The 13,387-nt window shown below is 36.4% G+C and overlaps 1 protein-coding gene across 1 annotated transcript in view; it reads left to right on the plus strand.

The window, feature by feature from the left end:
• The window catches only part of LOC306882618 (KH domain-containing, RNA-binding, signal transduction-associated protein 2-like), a gene marked incomplete at its 5' end in the record, with an annotated part of 50,276 nt that overhangs the window by 7,117 nt on the left and 29,772 nt on the right, over positions 1-13,387 (plus strand). The window contains one exon of the mRNA XM_079437364.1: positions 8,556-8,683. Within this exon, the coding sequence (XP_079293490.1) occupies positions 8,556-8,683 (128 nt within the window). The remainder of the gene's footprint in view (positions 1-8,555; positions 8,684-13,387) is intronic.

Raw genomic sequence — 13,387 nt, forward strand, 5'->3', positions numbered from 1 at the left:
ACCTGTTGGGTGAAATTTATAATTCTCTAATATTAAATTAAAAGATAATTACATTTAAAAATCCTTTTAAAATATATTTACAGTCCTGATACTTTTAGCGTCACTTTAATTTTGTAGATAACTGTGCTGACATCTGTCGACCAACTATAGACCTGAGAGTATTCTTTCCCACTTATTAGAAGTTCATAGAGGAGTGATACAGCACACGCCATGCTCACTTTCATTGTAATTAGGAAGCAAGACAAGATGTTCTTTACTGTGGAAGTTAAACATTAGCGTTGTGTCTTTTCATCCCCCTTAAGAAACACCCAGGAAAAAATTTTCATTCACTCTGAAATGTGTTCAACCATTACAACACATTTGTTGCAGGGATATGAATTATGGCTGCATATCCATAATGAATGCTTTATGTCAGCGGTAATGTCAGTGTATTTTACTTTGAAGCATCTTTTTGAAGGTCATACATTTTTTAGTGTAGAAGATTACTGTTTTAATGGTTCAGTGTCTTAATATGCACAACGTGCAAATATCACCTCTGACTAAACTATAAAAAATATCTACATTACCGCCAGGCCACTAAGGTTAATTAAGTAATGTAAATTAGGGTGATGCACGATGAAAGGTGATGTATGATGGGGAAGGAAATGAAAAGAGAAGAGGTTTCTAATATAATGACTTGAGTAATATTTGTTGAGATGGGCAGAAGATGGAAATATATTAATATTCAGAAACTGAAATGAGTTTCTCAAACTCATCTGAAACAAATATTATGAAGCCTATTGTAAAATCATGATGTTGTAAAGTCACACATTCAAACATATCAAAGTATAACATTTTAAATTGCTAAATATTACAGGCAGGTGTGCATTTGTTTCTTTCAAAAATAACAATATCTCTCTTTGACGTGTTTAGTGGATATTGTGCGTGTGCGTTGCATTTATTTTGCAGGCACAAGAATGTTGATATTAATCAGAATTGTATCGTATTTTGACCATTTATATGTAAATGAACAATGTGTACTCTTTCTCTATGTTGCCTGCACCCAGATCTTCCAGTTTATTTGTCAGCTAAAGTCTGACGGATGATGCAAAACCTGCCTTTTTGGCAAAAGGGAACACTTTAACCCATTTTGTCCATTTTCTCTAGTCAGATAGCACCAATTATAGCACCTATTATATAAAAGAATGCCTTTCTACTACATAGACAGTCAAGTTTTGTTAAAAACATATATTGCCTGCAGTGAATAACCCCTTTAAGTAGCATGCAAACTTGATTTCTTAACCAGAATAAACAGAATGTCTGAATTCTAGAAATCTATGCAAGAATTATAATAAAAATGTAACCAGAATTTTAACCTTCATCTGAAATTGATAAAGGTAGTCATTGCTCGCTGAAGTAGTATGAGTGAGTAGTAGACAAAAAAAGTTGTAAAGCAGATTTAATTTTTTTTTACCTCGCGGTAATTCACCGCAGGGCAACAATTCACAAGCTGACGTAGCATAAGTGCTGCCAAAAAAAGTTTGTATTAAATCCTTTGTCTGTGTTCTTTGGATTGAAAATGTCCAAATTGGGTTTTATTATAGATCAAGCAAAGAAGGATTTATGTTATAAAATAGGAAAATACAATCACAGAGGGCCTTGGCAGCTACTATTCCTGCATAGTTGACTTTTCTCAATGGGAAGGGTACTGTGATTATTACCCATGGTTGGTAATATTGCTGAGGCAGAAACACAAGGCTGGTCTGAACAATGCACAATTAGCTCAAATTAATTTTCATCTCTCACTTTTGCCAGTTGCCTCCTCCATATCCTGTGACGGAATCATCGCCTTTATCTGTATTTAATCATTTTTAATCCTACACCTTTTAAATTTATATTTGTGTATGAGTGTGTCAGGGGAGTGCAAACCAATTTTTCCACTGATTATGTTACAGATTACAAAGAAGTAGTGAACACAAAGTGAGGTTGACAAAAAAAACAAAACACAAATAACCTTCAAATGATTTTGGGTTGAAAAATGTATTTCACAGAACAAAAGGGTGATTTACTTTTCTTTTTCATAGCCGTATTATCCCAGTGTGAGTGATTTTGAATTTCTGAGTTCCATAGGTTCTGATCAAGAGGTCAGATTGATATGTTTTACTTTGTGAATGTAATTTTCAGCTAAAGGTTTCATTTTCCAACCAGCAAGATGTTACCTTCAGAGAGACTGTGAGTCTTCAAAGTTCCGTACTGTTATGTCTTTTTGATGGATTGTTAGAAAAGGTGGATCAAGTGGTGTAAAATGTATTGTATATCAAGGAACAATACTGTGACACTCCAAATAATATTATTTAAAGTCATATTCACCTGTTTTATCAGCCTCAGATTAGGCCCAAAGTTCTTTTCAGATTTTCTTTTGTCATAGAGAACATTATTATTTGGACAGATCCCTTAAATTGAACCCAATTGGTTCATGCTGAACAAGGATCATAGAATTCAATCTAGAATCTTCTTGTGAACTACAACCATAGAAAAACTTCACAGAGCCCTTAGATGAATATATTTGACATCCTGTGATGTGCACATTTTTTCAAAATGATCAGATTTTAATGCTTTTTGTTGATCAGTTAGAGATTTTTTTTTCTTAAATGCTTAAAATTTAAATGCTTTTATATATATATATATATATATATATATATATATATATATATATATATATATATATATATATATATATATATATATATACAGGGTGCGATTTGCTGGGGGCGATGGGGGAGACCCCCCCCCCCCCCCCTCTGGTTTATGCTCTGCTGAACTATTTTTGTCCCCGGTGGGGATAAAAAATCCCGCAATCTCCCGATCTCCCGAGGTCTAAATCAAATGATTCGCGATCCAATTAGAGCACGTCGAAACAGTCGATCATTTTGCGAGTCGATGGTTTAATTGATTTGGAGTTTCAAAAAGCTCTGTTGATACTGTGTTCTTTGCTCGCTTTCTCTATAGGCCTATAATTTATGCTTGAATAACTGTGGAAATGAAATCATTACAATTAATAGGCCTAATTTACAATGTTTTTAATAGATTGTGATCACGTTAAATACAGTTTCCGTCATATTAAAAACATTTCATGACATGACACCCATTATATATTACTTGCCTAAAAAGACGGGTTTATGATTTGCATTATTAACAGGTTACACTAACATTAGGTTACTAAGGCTATTACCTTCCACTTATGGAGAGAGAAAAAAGTTTTCAAAAGCACCCCCCCTCTCTGCTTTTTTCACAAATTGCACCCTATATATATATATATATATATATATATATATATATATATATATTACCTTTGAATGACCAATCAATTGTTTATGCATCGGTAACAGACAGGGCACTCCTTAAACAAGCTGGGCTGAAGTGTTTTATGCAAAGGCATAACAACAGATGTCGGAAAAAGAACCCAAGCCAGAATTTAAGCCTGGATCTTCCCTATTATGCTGTGATACTCATTCCACAGAGCCACTCACCCTTGAAATTGTTATATGTATCAACTAAAAGCCCATTTATGGATATTTTGGTCTTTTACTCACTCAATAAGATCAGATCAGCAGCTCCTAAATAGCACCCAGAGACTTTTGTTAGTTAGCGTTGTCAGGCATGCATGGCATACTCAAGAGATGGCTTTCATTGTGTTTAGGAGCATCCAAAATCAATGAAATCCAAAAACACAGAGGTTTTACAGCTCTCTTTTTTCTTTTTTCATGTTAAATTTGTTTTTGTTTACTGGCAGTTTGTATGTTGCACAAAGTCAAAGGAATAATGACAGCTTTGAATTTTGTCTGATCAAATCTTTTCTGTACAAATAAAATAGCATTAGAAATGCACAGAGGAGCACGAGTCTGTTCCCAGTGGATTACAATGAGAATTTGCAGCTACTGAGTCTGCAGAAGTACTTTTTATATTTCAAATGAACTTATATTCATAAGCAAGAGGACAAAGTGATTATACTTTCCTCATTCCTATGTTACAGTTTCATGCAAAAATAAATATTAATTCAGGATGTATGTGGCCACTCTTTGTAAAAATCTATTTTATTATGCCTTATTGTTAGGTCTCTGTCTCATTTTCAGCCTGGTTTGATTTCTTTCATACCTTTCAGAGGAAAGGGTAAGGCGACAGGAAGAACAGCATCCCCAGAACAAAAAAGGTAAAAAAAAAAAATCAAGTGCCTTTTACATAGACCATGTCATTGTTTACTCTTTTGATAGAAATTTCACCTTGTCATGCTGTTGTCATTTTGCAGATGTTTTGCCATTAGTCAATTGCAGCCACCTGAGAGTTAGTGTCATGCTGAAGGGCACACAATGAAGCAAGACCTCTGTAACTCTCCCGTTTATGCATCGCAACCATAGGACTGTTAGTGCTAGAAAGGTTTTCAAGCAAAAATAGGTTTGTTAGGTTTAAAGCAGTGGTTATCACCCAGGGGGCTAGGGGGGCCACTAGGGGGCCTCAGCAAGCTTCCAAGGGGACCTGAAGTATTTAAATTAATAATTAAAAAAATATTAAAATCAAGTCAAGTCAAGTCAAGTCACCTTTGTTTATTTATCGCTTTTTAATGTAAATTGTGTCAAAGCAACTGCACAATATCAAAAAAGGAAAATAGTGTGTCAATAATGTAAAATTAAAAGATTACAAAAAGATTTTCAGTTAAAGGCATTTCATTATTGAATTCAGTGATGTCATCATCCAGCTCAGTTCAGTTTAAATAGTGTCTTTGCAATCAGGTCGACGATATCGCTGGAAATGAAGTGTCCCCAACTAAGCAAGCCAGAGGCGACAGCGGCAAGGAACCAAAACTCCATTGGTGACAGAATGGAGAAAACAAACCTTGGGAGAAACCAGGCTCAGTCGGGGGGCCAGTTCTCCTCTGGCCAAACGAACCAGCAGTTCAATTCCAACTGCAGCAAAGTCAGATTGTAAGGGCTCAACCGGTTCCATTGGTCTTTCCGTCTAAGTGGCGGGGTCCTCACTGGGGATCTGTCTCTGTCGCTCATCTCGGTGTCCTGGCATTCAGGGCTGTAGAGGTCATCTCTGGGTGCTGATCCACCATCTGATCTGGATACGGACTGGATCTGGTGACTGCAGTGACCATCTGGGCTGGATACGGACTGGATCTGGTGACTGTAGTGACCATCTGGGCTGGATACGGACCGGATCGGGTGGCTACGGTGACTGGGGATATGTCTCCGGGGCTCATCCAGGTGTCCGGCCTCCACCGACGATCAGGGCCACATACATCAACTCCCGGCGCTGATCCACCTTCTGATCTGGACACGGACTGAGAAACAGAATAGAAACAGACAAATATTAGCGTAGATGCCATTCTTCTTATGATGTAACGAGTACATCATGTGTTATGGGGAGTGTTCCCGGTTCCGGTTGATCTAATTAATGCAGCCTAACAATCCTTTAACGGATTTGAATAATAGAAGTGTATTAGTGTGTTATGTGTAAGCCAGGTTAAAGAAATGTGTCTTTAATCTAGATTTAAACTGACAGAGTGTGTTTGCCTCCCGAACAGTATTAGGTAGATTGTTCCAGAGTTTGGGTGCTAAATAGGAAAAGGATCTGCCTCCCGCAGTCGATTTTGATATTCTAGGTATTATCAAATGGCCAGAGTTTTGAGAACACAGCAGACGTGGAGGACTATAATGTGATAAGAGCTTGCACAAGTACTGAGGAGCTAAGCCATTCAGGGCTTTATAAGTAATTAACAAGATTTTAAAATCTATACGATGTTTGATGGGGAGCCAATGCAGTGTTGACAGAACCAGGCTAATATGGTCGTACTTCCTGGTTCTAGTAAGGACTCTAGCTGCTGCATTTTGGAACAACTGTAATTTGTTGATCAAGCGTGCAGAACAACCACCCAATAAAGCATTACAATAGTCTAACCTTGAGGTCATAAACGCATAAATTAGTATTTCTGCATTTGACTTTGAGAGCATAGGTCACAATTTAGATGCTAGAAACATGGCTTTCAAATGAAAGATTGCTATCAAACAGCACACCTAGGTTCCTAACTGATGAAAAAGAATTGACAGAGCAGCCGTCAAGTGTTAGATAGTGTTCTAGGTTATTACATGTGGGGTTTTTAGGTCGGATAATTAACACCTCTGTTTTTTCAGAATTTAGCAGTAAGAAGTTACTCGTCATCCAGTTTTTTATATCGACTATGCATTCTGTTAGTTTCTCAATTTAGTGTGTTTCACTGGGCCGCGAAGAAATATAGAGCTGAGTATCATCAGCATAACAGTGAAATCTAACACTATGTCTCCTGATAATATCTTCCAAGGGTAACATGTAAAGCGTGAAAAGTAATGGCCCTAGTACTAAGCCTTGAGGTACTCCGTACTGCACTTGTGATCGATATGATACCTCTTCATTCACTGCTACGAACTGATGGCGTTCAGATAAGTACGTTTTGAATGCTAATGCACTTCCACTAATGCCAACAAAGTGTTCTAGTCTATTTAAAAGAATGTTGTGGTCGATAGTGTCGAACGCAGCGCTAAGATCCAGTAGAACTAATAAAGAGATACAACCACGATCAGATGATAGAAGCAGGTCATTTGTAACTCTAATGAGAGCAGTCTCAGTACTATGATACGGTCTAAATCCTGACTGGAATTTCTCACAAATACTATTTTTCTCTAAGAAGGAATATAATTGCGAGGATATTACCTTTTCTAGTATCTTTGACAGAAAAGGGAGATTTGAGATAATCTGTAATTAACTAAATCTTTGGGGTCAAGTTGTGTTTTTTTTAATGAGAGGCTTAATAACAGCCAATCTGAAGGTTTTGGGGACATATCCTAATGACAGTGATGAATTAATAATAGCCACAAGAGGATCTATGACTTCTGGAAGCAGCTCTTTTAGTAGTTTAGATGGAATAGGGTCTAACATACATGTTGTTGGTTTAGATGATTTAACAAATTTATACAATTCTTCCTCTCCTATAGTAGGGAATGAGTGGAATTGTTCCTCAGGGGATCTATAGTGCACTATCTGATGCCATATTGTAGCTGACGGCTGCATGGTTACAATTTTATCTCTGATAGAATCGATCTTGGAAGTAAAGTAGTTCATAAAGTCATTACTGCTGTGCTTTTGGGAAATGCCAACACCTGTTGATGCTTTATTTTTCGATAATTTAGTGACTGTATTGAATAAATACCGGGGGTTATGTTTGTTTTCTTCTAGAAGAGATGAAAAGTAATCAGATCTAGCAGTTTTTTATGCTTTTCTGTAGGATTGGGTATTTTCCCACCAGGCTATACGAAATGCCTCTAGTTTTGTTTTCCTCCATCTGCGCTCCATTTTCCGGGCTGCTCTCTTTAAGGTGCGAGTGTGCTTATTATACCACAGAGTTGGACTGTTTTCTTTGATCTTCTTTAAGCGTGAAGGAGCAACTGTACATCATAAAGTGCTAGAAAAGAGAGAGTCCATAGTTTCTGTTACATCATCAAGTTTTTCTGCGCTGTTGGATATTTGAGATAATTGAGAATTTATATAAACATAAATTCAATATGCAAACTGATATCATATTTCTTAATTTTTTTTTTAAACCTAATAACTAGTATTTTTAGTGAAGCAATAATACTGTTCAAAATTAAGGAAAAGTTTTTTTTAAAAGCACCAAGTAGATCTACCTTCTGGTTGTTGCACTTAATTCCAGCAGATTATATTATAACCAGCAAATAATTGCTTTCGATGTTCATTGCAAAGCGTTGATAATAAACAATAAGTGGAAAAACAGAGGTGATCATTATAGAAGAACTATACAGAGAGAAAGTTTCATTTTGAATACATAAGGGGCCATATAACACAAAGACTGATCCTATTGAAAGACTGATACTACTGAAAGCTATTATTAAAACAAACACGCTTTAGGTCTACAGGTCTTAAAACTTGAAAAGAAAGACATTTGGATGAAATCCAAGATGCTCCTCCCCACTACATTCAGTGTAGAAGGGAAAGTGAGACAATACGGTTTTCTGCAGGTCTAAGCAGCTAAGAGACTCACCAGAGTTGAGGTGAAAAATAATGGTCTCCCTTCACTTGCTGACTTCCCTTTTCTTCTTTCCCCGCTCCATGTTTTACACGACTTGCACAGGTTCATAATTCTCAATTCTGCCGAGCATTAATTTAGCAGTGACAGAAGGGGATCCCTGGAGGAACCCAGGTGACAGCTTCATTTCAAGCCTCTTTAATGTTGTGTGGCTGCTAAGTCTCTGGCTCAATTCTCAAAAGCACCATAAAATTCCTCAAGCACAAAATATTACAGTTTTGCGCAGCAGCTTTTCAATTTGTGTTTGTCATGCGAATAAGGGCTTAGTAGGCTTATGCCGACAAGTTACGTTCAACGCAGGGTATTTATTTAATTGTTGTTAATAAACGTGCCACAGGAAGCTGAAAATATCTGAAAGCCTTTTTTGAGTTTTTCCTCATATTCCGGGCTGGAAATCATGACATTATTTGACCCGAGCAATTTTTTTTCTTTCATTCAGAGATTGAAAAGTTTGAAGGAGACGAGTTGAGAAAAGATGGAGAGGTGAAGAAATACTTGGATATCATCAGCAACAAAAACATCAAACTGTCGGAGCGTGTGCTGATCCCGGTGCAGCAGTATCCTAAGGTAAGACATCAGCGCTCCATGCAACATGTAAAGGAGTGATGACGTGCCGGTCAAATCAATGTTATAGTCATGTGGAGATCAGAGAGGATCAAAAGCAATTCATCAGTTTTATGGGATTGCTGTGCTCGTGGTAATGACTTAATATGTTCTGTATCTGGCAGGAGCAAACTAGATGGTGTCAGACTCTGATTTGTGCTGCACTGCAGATCTGCTGTTATTTACACCTTACATTTCCATCCTAGCTGAAAAGACTTCTGGCTCTTTCAGAGTAACAGGCACACCACATCTGTTTCTACCTGTTCAAACGTTATTCTGCCTCATTTTGTAATCAGGAAATTATTCTTGTTTTTACCAGCTTGCCTCTCACGCATCTGTTAGGAAATTTCAGCTTCTCAGCACTAACAGAGACATAAAACCATTTTATTTAGCAACATGGTCAGTTTTGTATCATGTTATTGTCTGTTGGTTGATTAATCTTCCTGTGGGGCTTTGACTTTGTAGCTCTTGTATCTGTTATGTTGATCGCTTTTATTCACAGATAACAGCTGAAGTCTTTAAATGTGCCATAAAAACTAGACATGGAGCGTATTTGGCACTGAGTTATATTCATCAATATAATGTTAAACAATATCCCACACCATGTTTTTGTCAGTGACAGATTTATTTTAGAAGAATGTGTCAGGTTACTGGTTATTTCAGACCACTCTGTCGTTATCACGTTTGGTGCACGCGACACTCTTTTATTCAGCATTGTGCTGCTTTAAAATGATGCTTTGAAAATGAGTGGGAAAAAGCCCATGAGCGTCACAGACGGATCCATAAAGCTTCTCATATGCTCCCTCGTTTTTGACTGTTTCTGCTTTAGGAAATGAATCCCTGGAGTACTAAAATGTGCAGACTGTTTGATGGGTTTAGTAGATTTGTGCTGTCGAAAAAGAGAGTACAAAGAACACGCCTTAGGTTTAGACTTTATATGTCTTGTTCGAGTTGTAACAATGGATTTTGTTTTCCAAAAATCCCCCTTTCCTCAGGATCTTGGCTGCTTTGTAGTTATGGAAATTTAATGGCAAAGTTCTTTTGTGATATTCATGGAACATGAGAAATATCTGTCCAATGTCATCGGACTGATTAATGTTAAGTGTAGATTATGTAATTTTCTGAGATTTTATTTACATATCGTTTTTGGTACGAGGGTATTTCCCCCAAACACAAGCATATAAACGATGTGTTTTTGTGAAGAGTTCTATTTTTCAGGTGCAAGAAATAGTTTTGTTGCAAAACATGACTGCACAAAATAGAGTAAATGTGTGCAAGTTGTTTTAGCATCTCAGGTTATTATTGATTTGAGAATCCTGGCTTTTGTTTCTGTAACTGCAGACTGAAGCAGGTTTTGGGGTGAAGAGTCTGGGTGAGAGAGGATAAAAACCTAATGATGCACAATATATTGCTACCATAACTGATTATGATCATCGGTATTGTTTGAAATGTCCATATTTGACTTTTCATACTCAATTCTCATTATTAAAATTTTAGATTACCTTTGCAGTCATTTAACTCAAAGTTAAAGTAAATCATTAAAAGCTCTAATAATTTAAAACGCTTATTTTAAATGTAATATGCAAATTTATTTAGATTAAAATTGTGTCAGTGCATTAGTGAAAATAAGACCTGGTAAGAAAATATTTGACAGGTATCCATGCTATATTCTTTTACCTGTCTTGGCACTTGATATAGAGCTTCTAAATGTTTTGCTGCATTTACGATCCATTTCTCTGGTGTAGACAAGGCCAAGCCAAATAAATACATAAATAAATAAATGAAAAGGTTAGTTTAACGCTTAGAAACCACTATACCTCAACATCAGTTGATCAATGAACTTGTGGACCATAACAGATAATAGCTTACAGAGTCTAGACTTTATGTTATGTTCTCTGTTACAAATCCTCAGGATTTATCTATGTGCGGTTAATTAATCCGTGTGTGACGACAGCGCTGTCTCAGAGTTTTGTCTAATCATGCTTGATGAGACTGTCTCCAAGGAAGAGCATCTCGGCTGCAGCTCAGAATAACTGAGCTGGAGTCAGTCTTGGTTACTTTGATCCTCTCATTAAATTAGGCTAACTTTAGTTTATGTATTTGCATAATGAAGAATAGGCCTTTGTGGACCATGAAAGGCAGTTTGTTACGTATCTTTTGACTATTTGTTCTAATGTATATATTGACCTTGACATGAATTCCTTCTGAATCTTTATTCGTCTGCATTGTTTCAGACTGAGACTTTTAATGCATTGTCTCATTGCTTAGAATATCTTTGTTTTTCCTGACAAGATATTAATTGCACATTACTGCTGTTATATAATGCATGTGTTTAGTATACATTCAAGGTATGTTTGATTTTTCTCCAAATTATTGCAGAACACTTTCTTTATTTGAAATGAAATGTAAAATTAAAAATTAAATGCATTTACAGTGCAACTGACAGCAGGTATTGTTTGAATTACTTTATTCAGTGACTATTAAGTTCAATGGCTCTCCTGTGTTGAATTGGCAAGGTTACATAAGACGGGGGAAAAAACTTTATTGTTTTTAAAGAATGGTGTTTCTTTTCCATGTTTTTGAGTTGCAGCCTATTAGTGTCCACAACTTGTACAACTTGGCTCTGTTATGGATATTTATTTATTTAGCATGATTTTGAAGGTCTACGAGCCGGGATTCGAACTTGGGACGCCCTGAAGTGCAACAGCAGTACATGTCAGTGCGCTATCGGTGCTGACAACCAGGGACAATTGTAACATTTTCCTTTATAATTCATAGACTACTAACGTCTCCTCTGGTATGCAGAATGTTAGCTAAATATATGAAAATAACCAAAATTACATTGCCATTAACAGACTACTAATTAAAAAAAAATAACCTTAATAATAAATAGATTTTAATACAAGAAGTACATGTGTGTGTCCCTGGTATTCACTACATACATAAGTTGTAGTTAATGGTTTGTTAACGGCATGAATTGGACCTTAAAATAAAGTGTAACCCACTTTATTTAAACATTTATTCTTTTTCTACAGTCTGACACAATGCTTTCTGGGAATTAGAAATTTGCTGCAACTCTTTCAGTTTAAATTCAGATTAATATAAACAACCATTGAGTTCATGTAATTTTTTCTGTTAAGTACAATGAACTTTCTGTAATGTATAAGTGAAATTAACTCGTTTCTTTGTTCAGTTTTACAGTTTATGTAAAACTTTTTTCTCAGTTAGAGAGAGAACTTTACTGAGCATATTCTGAATAAGAGTCATCCCACATCATTGAGAACATTTAGTTTGTTAAATTGCTCCCGGTCTCCCTTACATCTTGTTGGGAATCCAGTTTCTGCTACTGCATTGAAAAACTCAGCAAATATGCTAAGTTGATATCTTTTGGACAGCGTCCACAAAATGTTGAATCACAGGATATTTTTATCCTGGCTCATATTACCTCTGCAACTCTTCTTCTTTAGATCTCTATGAACAGATCTGTATATATTTCATTGTGACATCACAAAACTGCCCACTGTTTTCATTTTTTTTTTTTTTTTATCAGTGTCTGTTATCTGTATTCAAATAAAATGTTTGATTTACCATAACTTGCAGAGAAGCTCAGTGAGTCGTTTGCTGTGAAATATATTCCCTGCTGACACAGACCTCAGATACCTGTGAGAACTGATAGAAATCAAGAGAGTGTCACACACATAGACTAAAAGGAAGGCCAAGAGGTGAATGGGGTACCTACATCACCATCTGGTAAAGTCAAAGACACGCTCGCCATGGAAACCACTGTATTTAGATTTATTTGGGCAATCTATCAAAGGGCGTTTTTACACCTCTGAACATCGCTGCAAATTTGTTTTATGATGGTCTGTGGGGGTTTTTCCCATAGGGATGGTGTTATTTTGATCAACAGTATTCAAAAAATGGATAACTGGGACATGTGGGTAAACATTTGGGAAGTCTTGCTTTACACTGTAGTGTAATTCATTGTGTTTGGGTTTACAAGGTAGCCAGACCGCCTTGGTGCCTGATTTGTCAGAGGATTCTAATTAAGACTTAGCAAATGTCCTATGGGTACATCTGTTTGTGCAGAGACTCATTAGAGGCATAGGAGACGCTAAGCTTGTTTTGCTGCAATGTGCACTGATAAATCAAAATGGTGCGGAGTATATGCTATCATTCACCTGATTCCATTGGGCTGAACATTAAATTGACAAACACATGTCCAGTAGCACATGCTAGTGCTGCAAAAAAACTTGCATCATCAGCACCTGGATTGAGCTGCATCGCCCATATTTTCATCCCATTTTCTGACTGTTATGCTGCACATTTCAAACCCATGTCAAATCATGATATAAAGAAATCCTTGAAGGTAGAAATGTGATTGAGCATGGCTGAAAGGAACAACACCGCAAATATGACCCTGGACCACAAAACCAGTCAAAAGTGTAATTGTTTTGAAATTGAGATTTATACATCACATGAATAAATAAGCTTTCTATTGATGTATGGTTTGTTAGGATAGGACAATATTTGGTACAATTATTTGAAAATCTGGAATCTGAGGGTGCAAAAAAATCTAAATATTGAGAAAATTGCCTCTAAAGCTGTCCAAATGAAGTCCTTAGCAATGCATATTTCTAATCAAAAATTAAGTTTTGATATATTTAT

The sequence above is a fragment of the Barbus barbus genome (assembly GCF_936440315.1).
Source record: "Barbus barbus genome assembly, chromosome: 16".
Lineage (NCBI taxonomy): Eukaryota > Metazoa > Chordata > Actinopteri > Cypriniformes > Cyprinidae > Barbus > Barbus barbus.